Source organism: Phyllobates terribilis, unplaced genomic scaffold, assembly GCF_046119375.1.
Source record: "Phyllobates terribilis strain yellow unplaced genomic scaffold, ASM4611937v1 Scaffold_2__4_contigs__length_985480577, whole genome shotgun sequence".
Lineage (NCBI taxonomy): Eukaryota > Metazoa > Chordata > Amphibia > Anura > Dendrobatidae > Phyllobates > Phyllobates terribilis.
In genome coordinates this window covers 880,347,480-880,360,888 of record NW_027362762.1, presented here as the reverse complement: position 1 = coordinate 880,360,888, position 13,409 = coordinate 880,347,480, and the positions used below count along the sequence as shown (strand labels likewise).

The following is a 13,409-nucleotide window of genomic DNA, read 5'->3' as shown; positions in this document are numbered from 1 at the left end:
GTAACATAGTTTTTAAGGTTGAAGGAAGACTTAAGTCCATCTAGTTCAACCCATAGCCTAACATGTTGATCCAGAGGAAGGCAAAAAAAAAAACATGTGGCAAACACTAAGCTCCACATTGGGGAAAAAATTCCTTCCCGACTACTGTACCTGGCAGTAGTCAATACCTTTGTCTTCTTTGTGTTGAGTAGCATTCCCATGTTTGAGCTTTCCATCTTGACACTTCGTAATAAGTCCTTCATTCCATCTACGCTAGCTGCTACTAATGTTGTATCATCTGCATATTTAAGATTATTGATGATTCGTTCCTTTAATTTTGATTAAAAGTCATAATTACGTCCTCTCTCCTGATCAGGAATTATTCATTTACAGGGGATTTTGATTATTTATTAAGAATTTGGGAATCGTTTTTCATGCAATAATTCAAAAGTTACAATGCATATATGGCTGCAGGTAAAGAGTATTCACAGATCTGTTGTACAACTGTACCATCCATGTCAGTGTGGTCCTTTTTGTTCTATATGTATAGATCACTACAAGCCCTATTGAAATGAGTATGAGAGTTGCAGAAAATTCTACCAACCTAAACAGTATCAGTATTCAGTGATATTAGCAGTGACGCAATGGTGAGAGTCAATCATCACAATGGAAAACTGAGTGATAGTCACCAATTTATTAACGAAGTTACTTCTTAGTAAATAAAAGTATGAAAAAGATTTTTCATCTACCGTCATGAAGAATAATACAGAGATCACGAGAAACACATAGGAAAATGTCGCCTTTAAGAACATCTAGTGCTGATCTGCTGTACCTTGGTGTAAATCAATTCTGGACTGTTGCAGTCTTAATCCATCTGGTAATTCATTAATTAAACTTTCCATTTGAGTCACCAGTTATATCGACGTCTTAATAGGTGTGCTGAATGTTTTCTGGGACTCGCAAGTTGTGTTCTTCCATTAGTTTATTTAATCATCATTTTATTGTTTACAGCATGCTGTCACTTATTATAACTAAGTACACCTATAGATATACCTATACCTATAGAATACATGTTATAAAGCAGAAATACCTGTAGGAAAAGATTCATTATAAACTTATATTTACACAAAAGTTACAAATTCCATTTTGTTATACAAGGCAATCATGCATGAAAAACAAGAATCCTTTTGCCCTATAACCTTCCTTATGAAATCCACCCCAATATGCCTACTCTCTCTCAATAAGCACATTTTCATACATTATTTTTTACACTTGTACCCCTTAAGTGTCCCTCTCAGTTCTTACTTCACATCACACCTATACTATTCTACCTTTTGCTCAATCTGTATCTTAATTTCCCATTCCAAGACTTCTTAATGTTGTCATATTCTCCGAAGCTATGCCTAAACTTTCTAATAATGTCTTCCAATGTTTTTCAAGCTTACTAAGTATATTTGTATATATCTATATATCTTCCTTTCTATCTGTATAATTACAGGCAATGCACTTATTATTTCCTCTAGTCTAGGTGGTTCCTCCTGTAACCAGTGTTTACAAGAAAGAATGGTACAAGACAGAATTTTAGGAATGGCCAGTTGATCTGCAACTGTACCTGTTAATTCCCCACAATAATATCATTTTGGGATCTATTGGCACCCTTACATCATACTGTATATTCTTACAGTACCTTTCACCAAAGGTCTTGCAATGCTCCACACACCCAAAATATGTGTTTAAGATCTGCTATTTCTTCAAAACACCTAAGGCATTTTGCATTTGTTCTCAGACCCAAATTCTGCCTTTAAAGAAATAGTGGAGACCGTAGGACCTCATACACATGGTCATCTTATTGCACCTCAAACTCTAAGACTTCTAGGAGATTCTACTAGTTTTATGCAAAACGTACAGCATTTTTTTCAGAAAAAAAGTGTCATTCTATCCAGTTATATCAAATAGTGGTATCTGCCTCTAAACGAGTTGCTCTGTGTGTATTCAGCTGGGTGATACTGTCTTTACTTGCTTCATGTATCATCACAGAGCTAATACTACACATCTCCTCTCCTTGTATTTATCTCCTTGCCTATTGCCTGTTTTTCTCTGCCCTCCCTGAAACTGTAAATGCTTTCTCCCCTTTCCAAGCTGGAGATCTATCTACAGCCCCCTCCCTGCTTATATCTCTGAGAGAAGGGAGTGGAGAGCAGAGAGAGCCATTAGAACAAGAAGCTGACTTTCTGATGAATTAGTAACATTTCTGCAAAACATTCAGCCAAATAAAGAACTTAAGACAGAAACAAAATAAATAAATAATTTTCTTTCTGTCTTAGGTTTTGTCTGTTTGATGTCCAGTGCGAACATGCTCCTATTTTGCATGCATACCAACTTATACTCCAGTTCATTTTTTTAGGTTAAATAAAGAACTTACAGACACTCTTCATCTGCAAAACAGTAGGAGATTTTTTATTGAAGACTATTTAGAAATTTTCTTAACTTTGAGTTTAGGAAACAAGTGAACAATAGAAAAGAATTCTGAGTGAAGTAGTACATATCTGTTAATAATATCTCAGACTGGCTTACTACTAGCTGGATATAAGTCCTCTTTAAATAGAGGGTAGAAATATTTAACCAAAACATATCACTGATCACCTTGACCTAAATTTACTGCCCATTAGTATCTCATAAACAGAAAATAGCTGGGGTGACACGGTTTGTCCTTGTGATTGAATCAACAGCAGTGCATTTAAATAACTTCACTTTTCCTAAAAATGTTAATGGTTTTCTGTTGTTTGACTTCTAAATGGGAACCACGACTTATTCATTGCTTTTGTCATTAGCAGGAAGAAAAAAGAAATAGCACAACACATTAACATCTACAGTGAAGGAAATAATTATTTGATCCCTTGCTGTTTTTGTAAGTTTGCCCACTGACAAACACATGAACAGTCTATGATTTTAAGGGTAGGTTAATTTTAAATTTGAGAGAATACCCCCCCAAAAAATCAAGAAATTCACATTGTATAAATTAGATAAATTTATTTGCATTTTGCAGTGAGAAATAAGTATTTGATCTCATACAGACCAGTTAGACGCTCCTAATCAACTCGTTACCTGCATTAAAGACAGCTGTCTTACATAGTCACCTGTATAAAAGACTCCTGTCCACAGACTCAATTAATCAGTCAGACTCTAACCTCTCCAAAAAGGGCAAAACCAAAGAGCTTTCTAAGGATGTCAGGGACAATATCATAGACCTGCACAAAGCTGGAATGGGCTACAAAACCATAAGCAAGACGCTGGGTGAGAGGGAGATAACTGTTGGTGCAATAGTAAGAAAATGGAAGAAATACAAAATGACTGTCAATCGACATCGATCTGGGGCGTCATGCAAAATCTCACCTCGTGATCTCACGAAAAATCTCATGCAAAATCTCACCTCGTGATCTCACGAAAAATCTCATGCAAAATCTCACCTCCTTGATCATGAGGCAGGTGAGAGATCAGCCTAAAACTACACGGGGGGAACTTGTTAATGACCTCAAGGCTGCTGGGACCACAGTCACCAAGAAAACCATAGGTAACACATTACGACTTAAAGGTTTAAAATCCTGCAGTGCCCGCAAGATCCCCCTGCTCAAGAAGGCACATGTGCAGGCTCGTCTGAAGTTTACCAATGAACACCTGGATGATTCTGTGAGTTATTAGGAGAAGGTGCTGTGGTCAGATGAGACAAAAATTGAGCTCTTTGGCATTAACTCAACTCGCCGTGTTTGGAGGAAGAGAAATGCTGTCTACGACCCAAAGAACACCGTCCTCACTGTCAAGCATGGAGGTGGAGACATTATGCTTTGGGGATGTTTCTCTGCTAATGGCACAGGACTACTTCACCGCATCAATGGGAGAATGGATGGAGCCATGTACCGTAAATCCTGAGTGACAACTTCCTTCCCTCCGCCAGGACATTAAAAATGGGTCGTGGCTTGGTCTTCCAGCAAGAAAATGACCCAAAACATACAGCCAAGGCAACAAAGGAGTGGCTCAAGAAGAAGCACAGTAAGGTCATGGAGTGGCCTAGCCAGTCTCCAGACCTTAATCCCATAGAAAACTTATGGAGGGAGTTGAAGCTCCGAGTTGCCAAGCGACAGCCTCAAAATCTGAATGATTTAGAGATGATCTGCAAAGAGGAGTGGACCAAAATTCCTCCTGACATGTGCACAAACCTCATCATCAACTAGATAAAAACGTCTGACTGTTGTGCTTGCCAACAAGGGTTTTACCACCAAGTATTAGGTGTTGTTTGCCAGAGGGATCAAATACTTATTTCTCACTGAAAAATCCAAATAAATTTATTTAATTTACACAATGTGATTTTCTTGATATTTTTTTGGATATTCTATCTCTCAATGTAAAAATTAACCTACCTTTAAAATGATAGACTGTTCATGTCTCTGTCAGTGGGAAAACTTACAAAAACAGCAAGGGATCAAATACTTATTTCCCCCGCTGTATGTACGAAACTAAGTCCAAATGCCTGTAGTGTATATGATTAGCCCTCTGGCAATTAACCCATTATTTTATTTTCTGTGTGGTCTAAAAAGCTGTAAAACAAAATATGTCCTTTGTTTGCATTGTTAAGGCTGAGGCACATGGTGGAGCCTTTACAGTGCCTTAGCGCTATACAGCCCCTGTATGTTGCTGTGTAATCTCTGTAGGGCTCCATATATGCAAAGATATTCTCCATTAAAAGCAATGCTTTGTACATGTAGAGTCTGACAAGATTTTTCCTTTAGATTCACGTGGAATCCAACAGAAAAAAGTGCCATATGTCTTGTACAGAGATCAATGTATGTTCTGCATACTGCATAAACCATACCGTGGTTAAATGGCTTGAAATAACTTGGCTTCAGAGAAAAATACATAAATTCAAAAAACATCACAGAAAAGAAAACAGCCTTACCAATACCAGGTCAGATTGATGATAAAGGCGATGACGACCATACTATTAGATCCGATCTTTTTATTTTAAAAAGATGAAAAATAATGTATAAGATAAATACATTACATGAGGTATTGGTCGATATTTTGGCCAAAATACACAAGCTCACAACCCACGCCAAGGGTCCTCATATTTGCGAGTCCCTACTCTAATAGGATGCAGCAGACCCACACAATAAAGGCAAGGGCAGCACAGGTACAAAATACTGATGGAACAGCCACTCACTAACCTACCAATTTATGGAGGGGGTGGCTGTGTAGTATTAAAAATGCACAAAAAGGGGCCAGTCACACAGATACTTACAGCCTATTGATGATGCCCATACTATTAGATCAGGTGGGCTGCCCAGCACTATATAAGCGCACACCACAAAGACAGACACCCCAATTCTCCCAACCAACACTAAAGGGCCTGGCTGCATCCTGCATAAAAATGGAAAATGTGCAAAAAAAAAAAAGAAAAATAATGTATAAGATAAATACATACATAGGGTATTGATCTAATAGTATGGGCGTCATCAATAGGCCAGACACTGTGCATGACATGTATCTGTGTGACTGGAGTCCTTTGCAAGCCCCATCTGTGTGCATTTTTAATACTACAAAGCCATCCCCTCCATTAATTGGTTAGTTAGTGAGTGGCTGTTGCATCAGTATTTTGCACCTGAGCTGCCCCCTCCTTTATCATGGGGGTCTTCTGCATCCTGCTAGTGCATTGGTAATCTGACCTGGTGTTGGTAAGGCTGTTTTCTTGAAATAACTTGGCCCTGTGCATATGCATGCTTGAAATATAAAAATTACATTATGAATCCCATAAAAACCGAGAAAATTTGAGTATAACATCATGAAATATTTTAAAATTATACATATGTATTTAATGCACCATGCGGTTGCCCTAACCTGCCTGACGTCCCGATGCCTCCGCTATCTGCATCCTCAGGATGCTAGTAGCATTGAATATCATAGTGGAGGAGGATGCTGCCGGACCCTCCTTCCACCATTCAGCGTGTGCGGCTGAGACGATGATGTCACTACATCGCATTTTCAGTGTGAAGCGTTAATGCACATAGCAAAAATTGAAGCAGAGCAACGCGGTAACGGAAGCTAGGTGAGTATGTGTTATTTTTTTTTCTATGTGTCAATTTGTGGGGGCTCATACTGTATAAAGGGCAGCTATGTGTGGGGCTCATACTGGATATAGGGGTCTGACACTATATAGGGAGCTGTGGGGGCTCATACCGTATATAGGGGACTGTGTGGGGTCTCATACTGTATATAGTGGGGCTATGTGGGGGCTCATACTGTATATAATGGGGCTTTGTGGGGACTCATACTTTATATAATGGGGCTATATGGGGCTCATACTGTAAATAGGGAGGCTATGTGGGGGCTCATACTGTATATAGGGGCAATGCAGGGGCTCATACTGTATATATGGGGGGCTTATACTGTATATAGGGACTGTATTTGGGATCATACTGTATTTAGGGGCTGTATTTGGGATCATACTGTATTTAGGGGCTGTGTGTGGGCTAATACTGTATATAGGGGGCTGAATTTGAGATCAGACTGTATATATAGGGTCTGTGTGTGGTGGCTCATACTGTATATAGGGTTGTGTGTGTGTGGGCTCATACTTTAAATACGGGGCTGTATTTGTGATCATACTGTATATAGGGGCTGTGTTTGGTATCATACGGTGGTATATAGGGGGTGTCAGCATACTTAATTCTGCTCAATATTAAATGATACTATTAATATTAATATAAAATAATTATAATTAATATGTCAGTATTAATATTGAGAATAATTAATTTCAGCCTATTCGGTTTCTGTCCAGCCCTCCACAACAGTCACAGTCTCTCATGTGGCCCCTCGGGGAAAAATAATTTCCCATGCCTCTCCTATGGTGATCCATGTCTTTCCACATGATGAGCTGGGCATTTCTCTGTAAAACATCAGATGACGTAGGGTCACGGTGACAGGGAGGCTTCTGCGTTTTGCAATCCCTGTATTGTAGATATAGATCATGGCAATTTACCAATATAGAAAGGACAAGATCCTATATAATGACTGCTGAAGTATGAGTAGATAATTTTACTAAGATAAACCAGGATAAGCCAGTTATTGCTGTATGAGATTGCTGATGAGTACTTTCCTAAGCTGTTACCAAACTGTAATAATGCTATTGTTCGGTAACATCTTATTAATGTATGCGGCATTATAACAAAAAATCATCAGGTATATCATTTTCACGTTCCTATCAATGTGATTTGAAGACCAATGTCCAATTTAATTTGCTGTTTTCCTTTTGACAAACTTTGCGTTGTGTAGTTAAGTAAGACAATTTCACCATGGTCATATTTAACATCTATATAAATGTTTCCACAGACTCAATGGACATGTCCAGGATGCCCCTGCAATAACATATGGCACCTACCGTGGGTCTAGGAGAATCAGGAAGCTTTTAAAGAGACGTGCTGATGTAAATTCACCAATCCCAGAGAAAGAAGAGAACCCTGAAACCTGTTCTGCTGGAGAAACTAACACGGAAAATTGTCTGATGCTGCATGAGTTGGTAAAAATGGATCCAGTCCCAGATCGAAATTGTCAGGATGAGATTCCTCCTTCCAAGATTCATAAAAGAATGCAATCAAAACTTGAACCTCTTGAACAAAATGTGCAATTGCATATTGATGATATTACAGTCCAAAATGCAAAGAGCTCAAAACTCGAAAATGATCTAGAAATGGAAGCAAACGGCCAACCAGTATGCTCACACTCCAAAGAGGTCCTTCCTGGAAATATGTCAGTCGTAGTAGAGGGACAACAACAAAATATTGAGAAATGTATAAAAGATGTCCCACAACTAAATGCAAAAGAATCCTCAATATTTTTGCAACAAAACACTGTAGAAAGCTTAGAAGATTTACAACCGACCTTAGAAGGAAGTTTAAATATTTTAGCACATATCAAACAAAATGAGAACTCTGAGGATCACTCCTTGGAAAGCTCAATTTCAGAGAACTTAGAGCCAAATGGTGAACAACAATATACAGACATTGAACCAAAGGAAATAGATATTTCAGATACTGTTAAGCATCAACAACCAAATTCAAAGCAACTAGATCATCATCAAAATATTAAAGAGAGTGTACGTTTTCCAGAAATTCTACAAACAAATACTGATGACGATTTAACGAGTGAAACAGACCCATCTCTCAAGGAAGCACAGAACTTATTACTTAACACAAAGGGAAAAGAGGAAGAATGCATGACAGAGCATACGCATGTCACTTCTGATAGTTCAGATTCCGAAAAATATGAGAAATTTTCAGTAACAAATAATTTACAGCCAGAAGCTGTAGACACATTGATGAGAGCAGAAGAATTAAAGGAAAGTTCCGAAGAAAATGAAGAAGTTTCCATTGATGTGGGAAGCTGCGACGTGCAAAGTGCCTTAAAACAATGCCCTCTAGAAAAGGTTCTAGAATCACAGGATTGGTCAGGAAATCAGAAAGTGGTTGACGTGAAGGTGCCCTGTGAAGACAAACTACAAAAAAATCCATCTGATATTTTACACCCAACTGCACACAACATAATCGAAAGGTCAAGTGACAAAAATTGTGAAGGCCTGAACTCATCGACTACTGATTATTTAAAACTAGAATTAGGGAGAATATCAAACATTGTAGATCTCCCATCAGATGGAGAGTTCGCCTCAAGCAGTACTGTAGATGTGAAATCAAATACTCTGGGCAATTCAGAAATAGGGGAACAACTCCAATTATATAGAGACAGGCATCCAAAACAACCAGACCTGGAGTTGAACGGTACAATATTAGATAAAACCCTATCAGAATCTGAAGACATTCCAAATTTACATCTACAACTGATTAAGATGCCCAGAACTTCTGAAGATCCAAAACAAATTGAAAATATTGTAGATGTACCTACAAACGCTAACATTATTCCAGAGAATGGTGTGCAAAATAATGAAAAATTCTTAAAGACTGAGCTGGAGCCAAATACCAACGTATCCTGCCAGTTAAAGGAGTTGAACAATACATTGAAAGAAAAAGCCTTGTCAGAATCAGATTTGCCAAAATTAGCTCCACAGCTAAATGAGACATCCAAAACTTCTAAAGATTTGACCCAAATTGAAAATATAGAACATCTAGAGACAAATTCTAACATTATTCCAGAAAATGATGACGAATTACTAAAGACTGAACCACAGACAAATACCAAACTATGCTTTCACTTAAAAGAGTTGAACAATACATATTTAGATAAAACATCAGAATTAGAAAATATCCCAAAATTAAATGCACAACTGAATGAGACGTTCAGAACATCAGAAAATCTACAACAAATTGAAAATATAAAATATCTACAAAAAAACACTAACGTTATTCCAGAAAATGATCTTAAAGATGGAGAGTTGCTGCAGCCAAATCCCGAAGTAACTCTTCAGTCGAAGGAAGATTCAGATGAATCACTGGTAAAGTCTGGAATAATTTTGAAAATGATAGAAAACCAAAAACCAAATATATACATTGTGTCAAATGTATCAGATGGTATACAATCAGAAGTAAAAGAACCGTCAAAGGTCAATGTATGTCTAGAGCCAGAATCTGGTTTTCACTTTTCTGAAATTAGCAATGACCCTTTAGTCTTCAAAGTCTCACAAAGACATGAATTTGATGAGAAGTTATCAGAGACCGGCCATAATATTGGTTTGACCAATGAGGACAATGGTGCCATAAAGAAACAAAACATAAAATCTGCAAATGTTTTAGAGAATATCGATAACATGACTATACCAGAAAGTTGTTTGAGTGATATTTCATCTCTTAATAAAGACCATGAAGTAGTAACTTCCAGGGATATTTCATTTGATAATGGTATTGAGTGTCGCTCACCATCTTCACCTACAATATCTGACTCTCCATCATCTGTTGATTGCAACGATGTTCAGTTTGACAGTCCAAATGATTCGGGCATTGTGTCATCACAAGCTTATACACCAGATGAACACATACAACTTAAGACACTTCACTCTGATATATTCAATAAAAATGCTCCAGATCCATTTGCAATTGTTCAAAAAAGTGAAGAGGCTTCAGTGCCAAAACCTAACAGTAGTTTCAACTTACGAACTGTGCCAATATTGCAAAATAAGGAGCCAGTAATAAACATTAATACTGTACCTGAAGAAATGCGTGGATCTCTTGCAGATGGATGTACAGATAGTTTGCTTAGTGAAACAGGCATTAAAATTTCAACCCCAGACAGACCTAGCAAAGTAAATTCAGATATTTATGTTGCGAAGGTGTCCATGAAATCAGTGAACATTGAAGAAGTCAAATTACCCTATGGTTTGCGTTCCGACATCATATCTGTAACTAAACTTGAAAGCCCAACTTTTACAAAAGAAGTGATATGCATTCCAAACTTGTCACCTCCACCAACATGCACGGAAAATACATTCCAGGTTGAAAACAATAAAGACTTTGTTACAAATGGGGAGTTGCCCAACAATAGAGGAGAATATGTTACTTTGAATATGTGTGAGAAATATCAGAAAAATTATTTCTTGGAAACTGATGATTTGCCGTCATGTAAGGACAGTGATGTGACTATAAACCATGTTAGTGATTCGACTAGTAAAGACAATGACAGTATTCAAAAAGAATTACCCAAAATATCAGATAATTCACCAGACGTATTAATAGAAAATTTAAAAAACAATAATATAAATGTCTGCAGTAGTGACAACATCATAAATGTTTCCCCCCAGACACATAAATCAGAAAGGGAATTGGCAAATGAGACCTTTATGTCTAGTGATTCATTGAAGGAACTTGGTGAATCACTTTCAGAATTAACTCCAGATACAAAAATGAATCATAAAGAAAAGTTAAATAATTTACTGTTACATTCAGCATTACTCCATGATGCTAGTGACAAGACTGAAATAATTTCTACACGTCCTGCAAATGCAAAAATTATCCTTCCAGGCAAGGACCATTCTCAGTCATCAAATGATTTGTTTGAAAAAAAAGCCAACGAGATTATTTTCAGTGTGTTGCATTCTGCCGTTGGTGACCTTCAAAATATCAACCAAAGTCTAACAGACATGCAACATATAATAGAGATTCGTAGTGACAAGAATAAAGATCTTGAAGACCATCCTGAGGAGATGCTAGTTAAGTGTTCACAGAAACCTTCTGACCATATACTTATAGAAGACACAGATCTCATTATGTCCATGGCGGTGGGAATAGTGAATAATGTTATATCATCTTCTAAACAGATTGTGGTTTCCAATATCATTACAAATGTCCCAAATAAGGATATGACCACAAATGAAGCCACACAGCAAAAAACAATAAGTGTTTTTAATGATTTATCCACGAACAATCAAAATGGTCCAGTTGGGGATTCAACAAACTCAAAATATGATGTTCCTTCATTGGGCTTTGACAACCTTCCTTCTTGTGAAATAAATTCTAATGTTCTTCAAGCGACTGAAGGGTCTCGGATTCTTGAGTCTAGAGAGGAAACAGAACATTATTTATTAAATAAGTTAGATTCAAGAGTCACCAAGGACATGAGTAAAAATGATGTGGACAGCACCATAGAAATGAAAGTTTTAAGAAAGACAGATGATGAAGAACTTCCTGACTTTTGTAGATGCTCAGTTAAACCAGATACACGCGACTCAATAGATGAAAGTTATACCAATGGAAATCTTACTTTTGATGACATGTGTCGTGACAGACCCATTGAATCCATATCTATTGAGACCGAAGGATCAGTGGAAGACTTTATTTATAATCATATTGGTGAAGAAAGCAGCAACTTTGCAGAGTTCTCCGACTTCTTACATTTTTCAGTATATAATAGTCGTTATGTTGAAATAAGTGGAAGCGATGATGAGTCAACAGATGAAGAAAAGGATGGTGGCAGTGACCAGGCATTTGGCAATGATTCATTTCTCCCTGTGCAATCAAGACGTGTCAAGATTTATCCTTATGCCCTGTCACCGATATACGAAGACGATAGTGCTTGTGAAGATGTCATGTCCAACAGTAGTTCACCAAGGTATAATGAGAGGACAGCAGCAAGTAACAGTGGTCATGACCACACATCAATCTTATCTCTGTTGCAGTCTGTGTCAGATCGCTTGAAAGAGGCGGATTTGGAAGACACATCCCATGAAGAAATATGTTCATCTTTGAGTAGTGACGTATCTGTTGGCAATGACAGGTTTAATAAGGAGGGATCACATGAACTAGAGGATATCACCTGCCCTTCTAAGACAAATCTTATTGCCTCTTCACCTGAAGATGAAAAAAAAGCTTCTTCGGGCACACAGTCTGGTTTGTTCATAACCAAATCCTTTGCCGAAAACAAACCAAATCCAGCTTTAGGACGTCAGTCTTTTCTTCTCAATTTGACATCACAGTCTGACATTTCTGGGGAAAAGTCCAGCAATTCAGTTCCATGTTTTAGTAGTGAAACATCTGCATCACCAAAATCTGAATCCAATCCGAATCAAAGCACGGATCTTTCTCCGAGTACAGCTGCTGTTAATTCACTGATCACTCAGAGCCCTGCAACAGTTAAAAAACCACGAGTGACTCCTAAAAGTGTTTATTATCAGTATTTCCACGCTACTCAAAACTCCTTATCCAGTAGAGAAACTAATGAAAGTCCTGCTCTGGAGAAACTAGACAACTCAAAGATAAAGGCAGAAAGTGATATGGTAAGAAGTGTTGCTTTCATGGGAAATATTTGTTTTTGTGTCAAAACTTACACTATATATGAGCATATTGAAAAAAATCCCTATTACTACTGGGCTTAGGAGTCCAACATAATGATTGGTAGCCCTTTCTGTACTTAACTAAGTAGGACCACCCTCTGGACTCCTAAGCCCAGTATGAACAGATATTTCAATTAATAAGTTACAAGTCATACTGAATCTTTTTACTATAAAATGTATAGAAATATTCTCAGCTCCACATAAATACTCTCTAAACCGGCTACAAACATAAGTGATCTGGTACAGGCAGCCTGATAGTCCCCCAGCCAGCGTTGACGTGGGAAAGGATTAATTAAGCATGCTGGATTTTAGTATATTCAATCCCATGTTTCCCTGGAACGTAAGTCATGGCCAGAGGACTTGGGGTTTGCTTTTCACCCTTTTCCCAACACTGCCAAGTGTGAATGATTATGGGAGGTTAGGAGGGAGCTAATTCTTCTGACATCATGCAGCAAAAAATCTGAATAAGACAAAGCATCATGATTTTGAAAACGAAAAAAAGGGGAGAATATAAAAAGAATGGGGGATTGTAATATTGATTCAAAAGCTCATAATGTTATACTTACAGTGGCATGTAAAAGTTTGGGCACCCCTTGTCAAAATTACTGTT

The 13,409-nt window shown here is 37.7% G+C and overlaps 1 protein-coding gene across 1 annotated transcript in view; it reads left to right on the top strand.

Moving 5' to 3' along the window:
• Positions 1–13,409, top strand: part of CRYBG3 (crystallin beta-gamma domain containing 3) — a 193,545-nt gene that overhangs the window by 81,890 nt on the left and 98,246 nt on the right. The window contains exon 4 of the mRNA XM_073668174.1: positions 7,360–12,742. Coding sequence (XP_073524275.1) covers positions 7,360–12,742 — 5,383 coding nt within the window. The remainder of the gene's footprint in view (positions 1–7,359; positions 12,743–13,409) is intronic.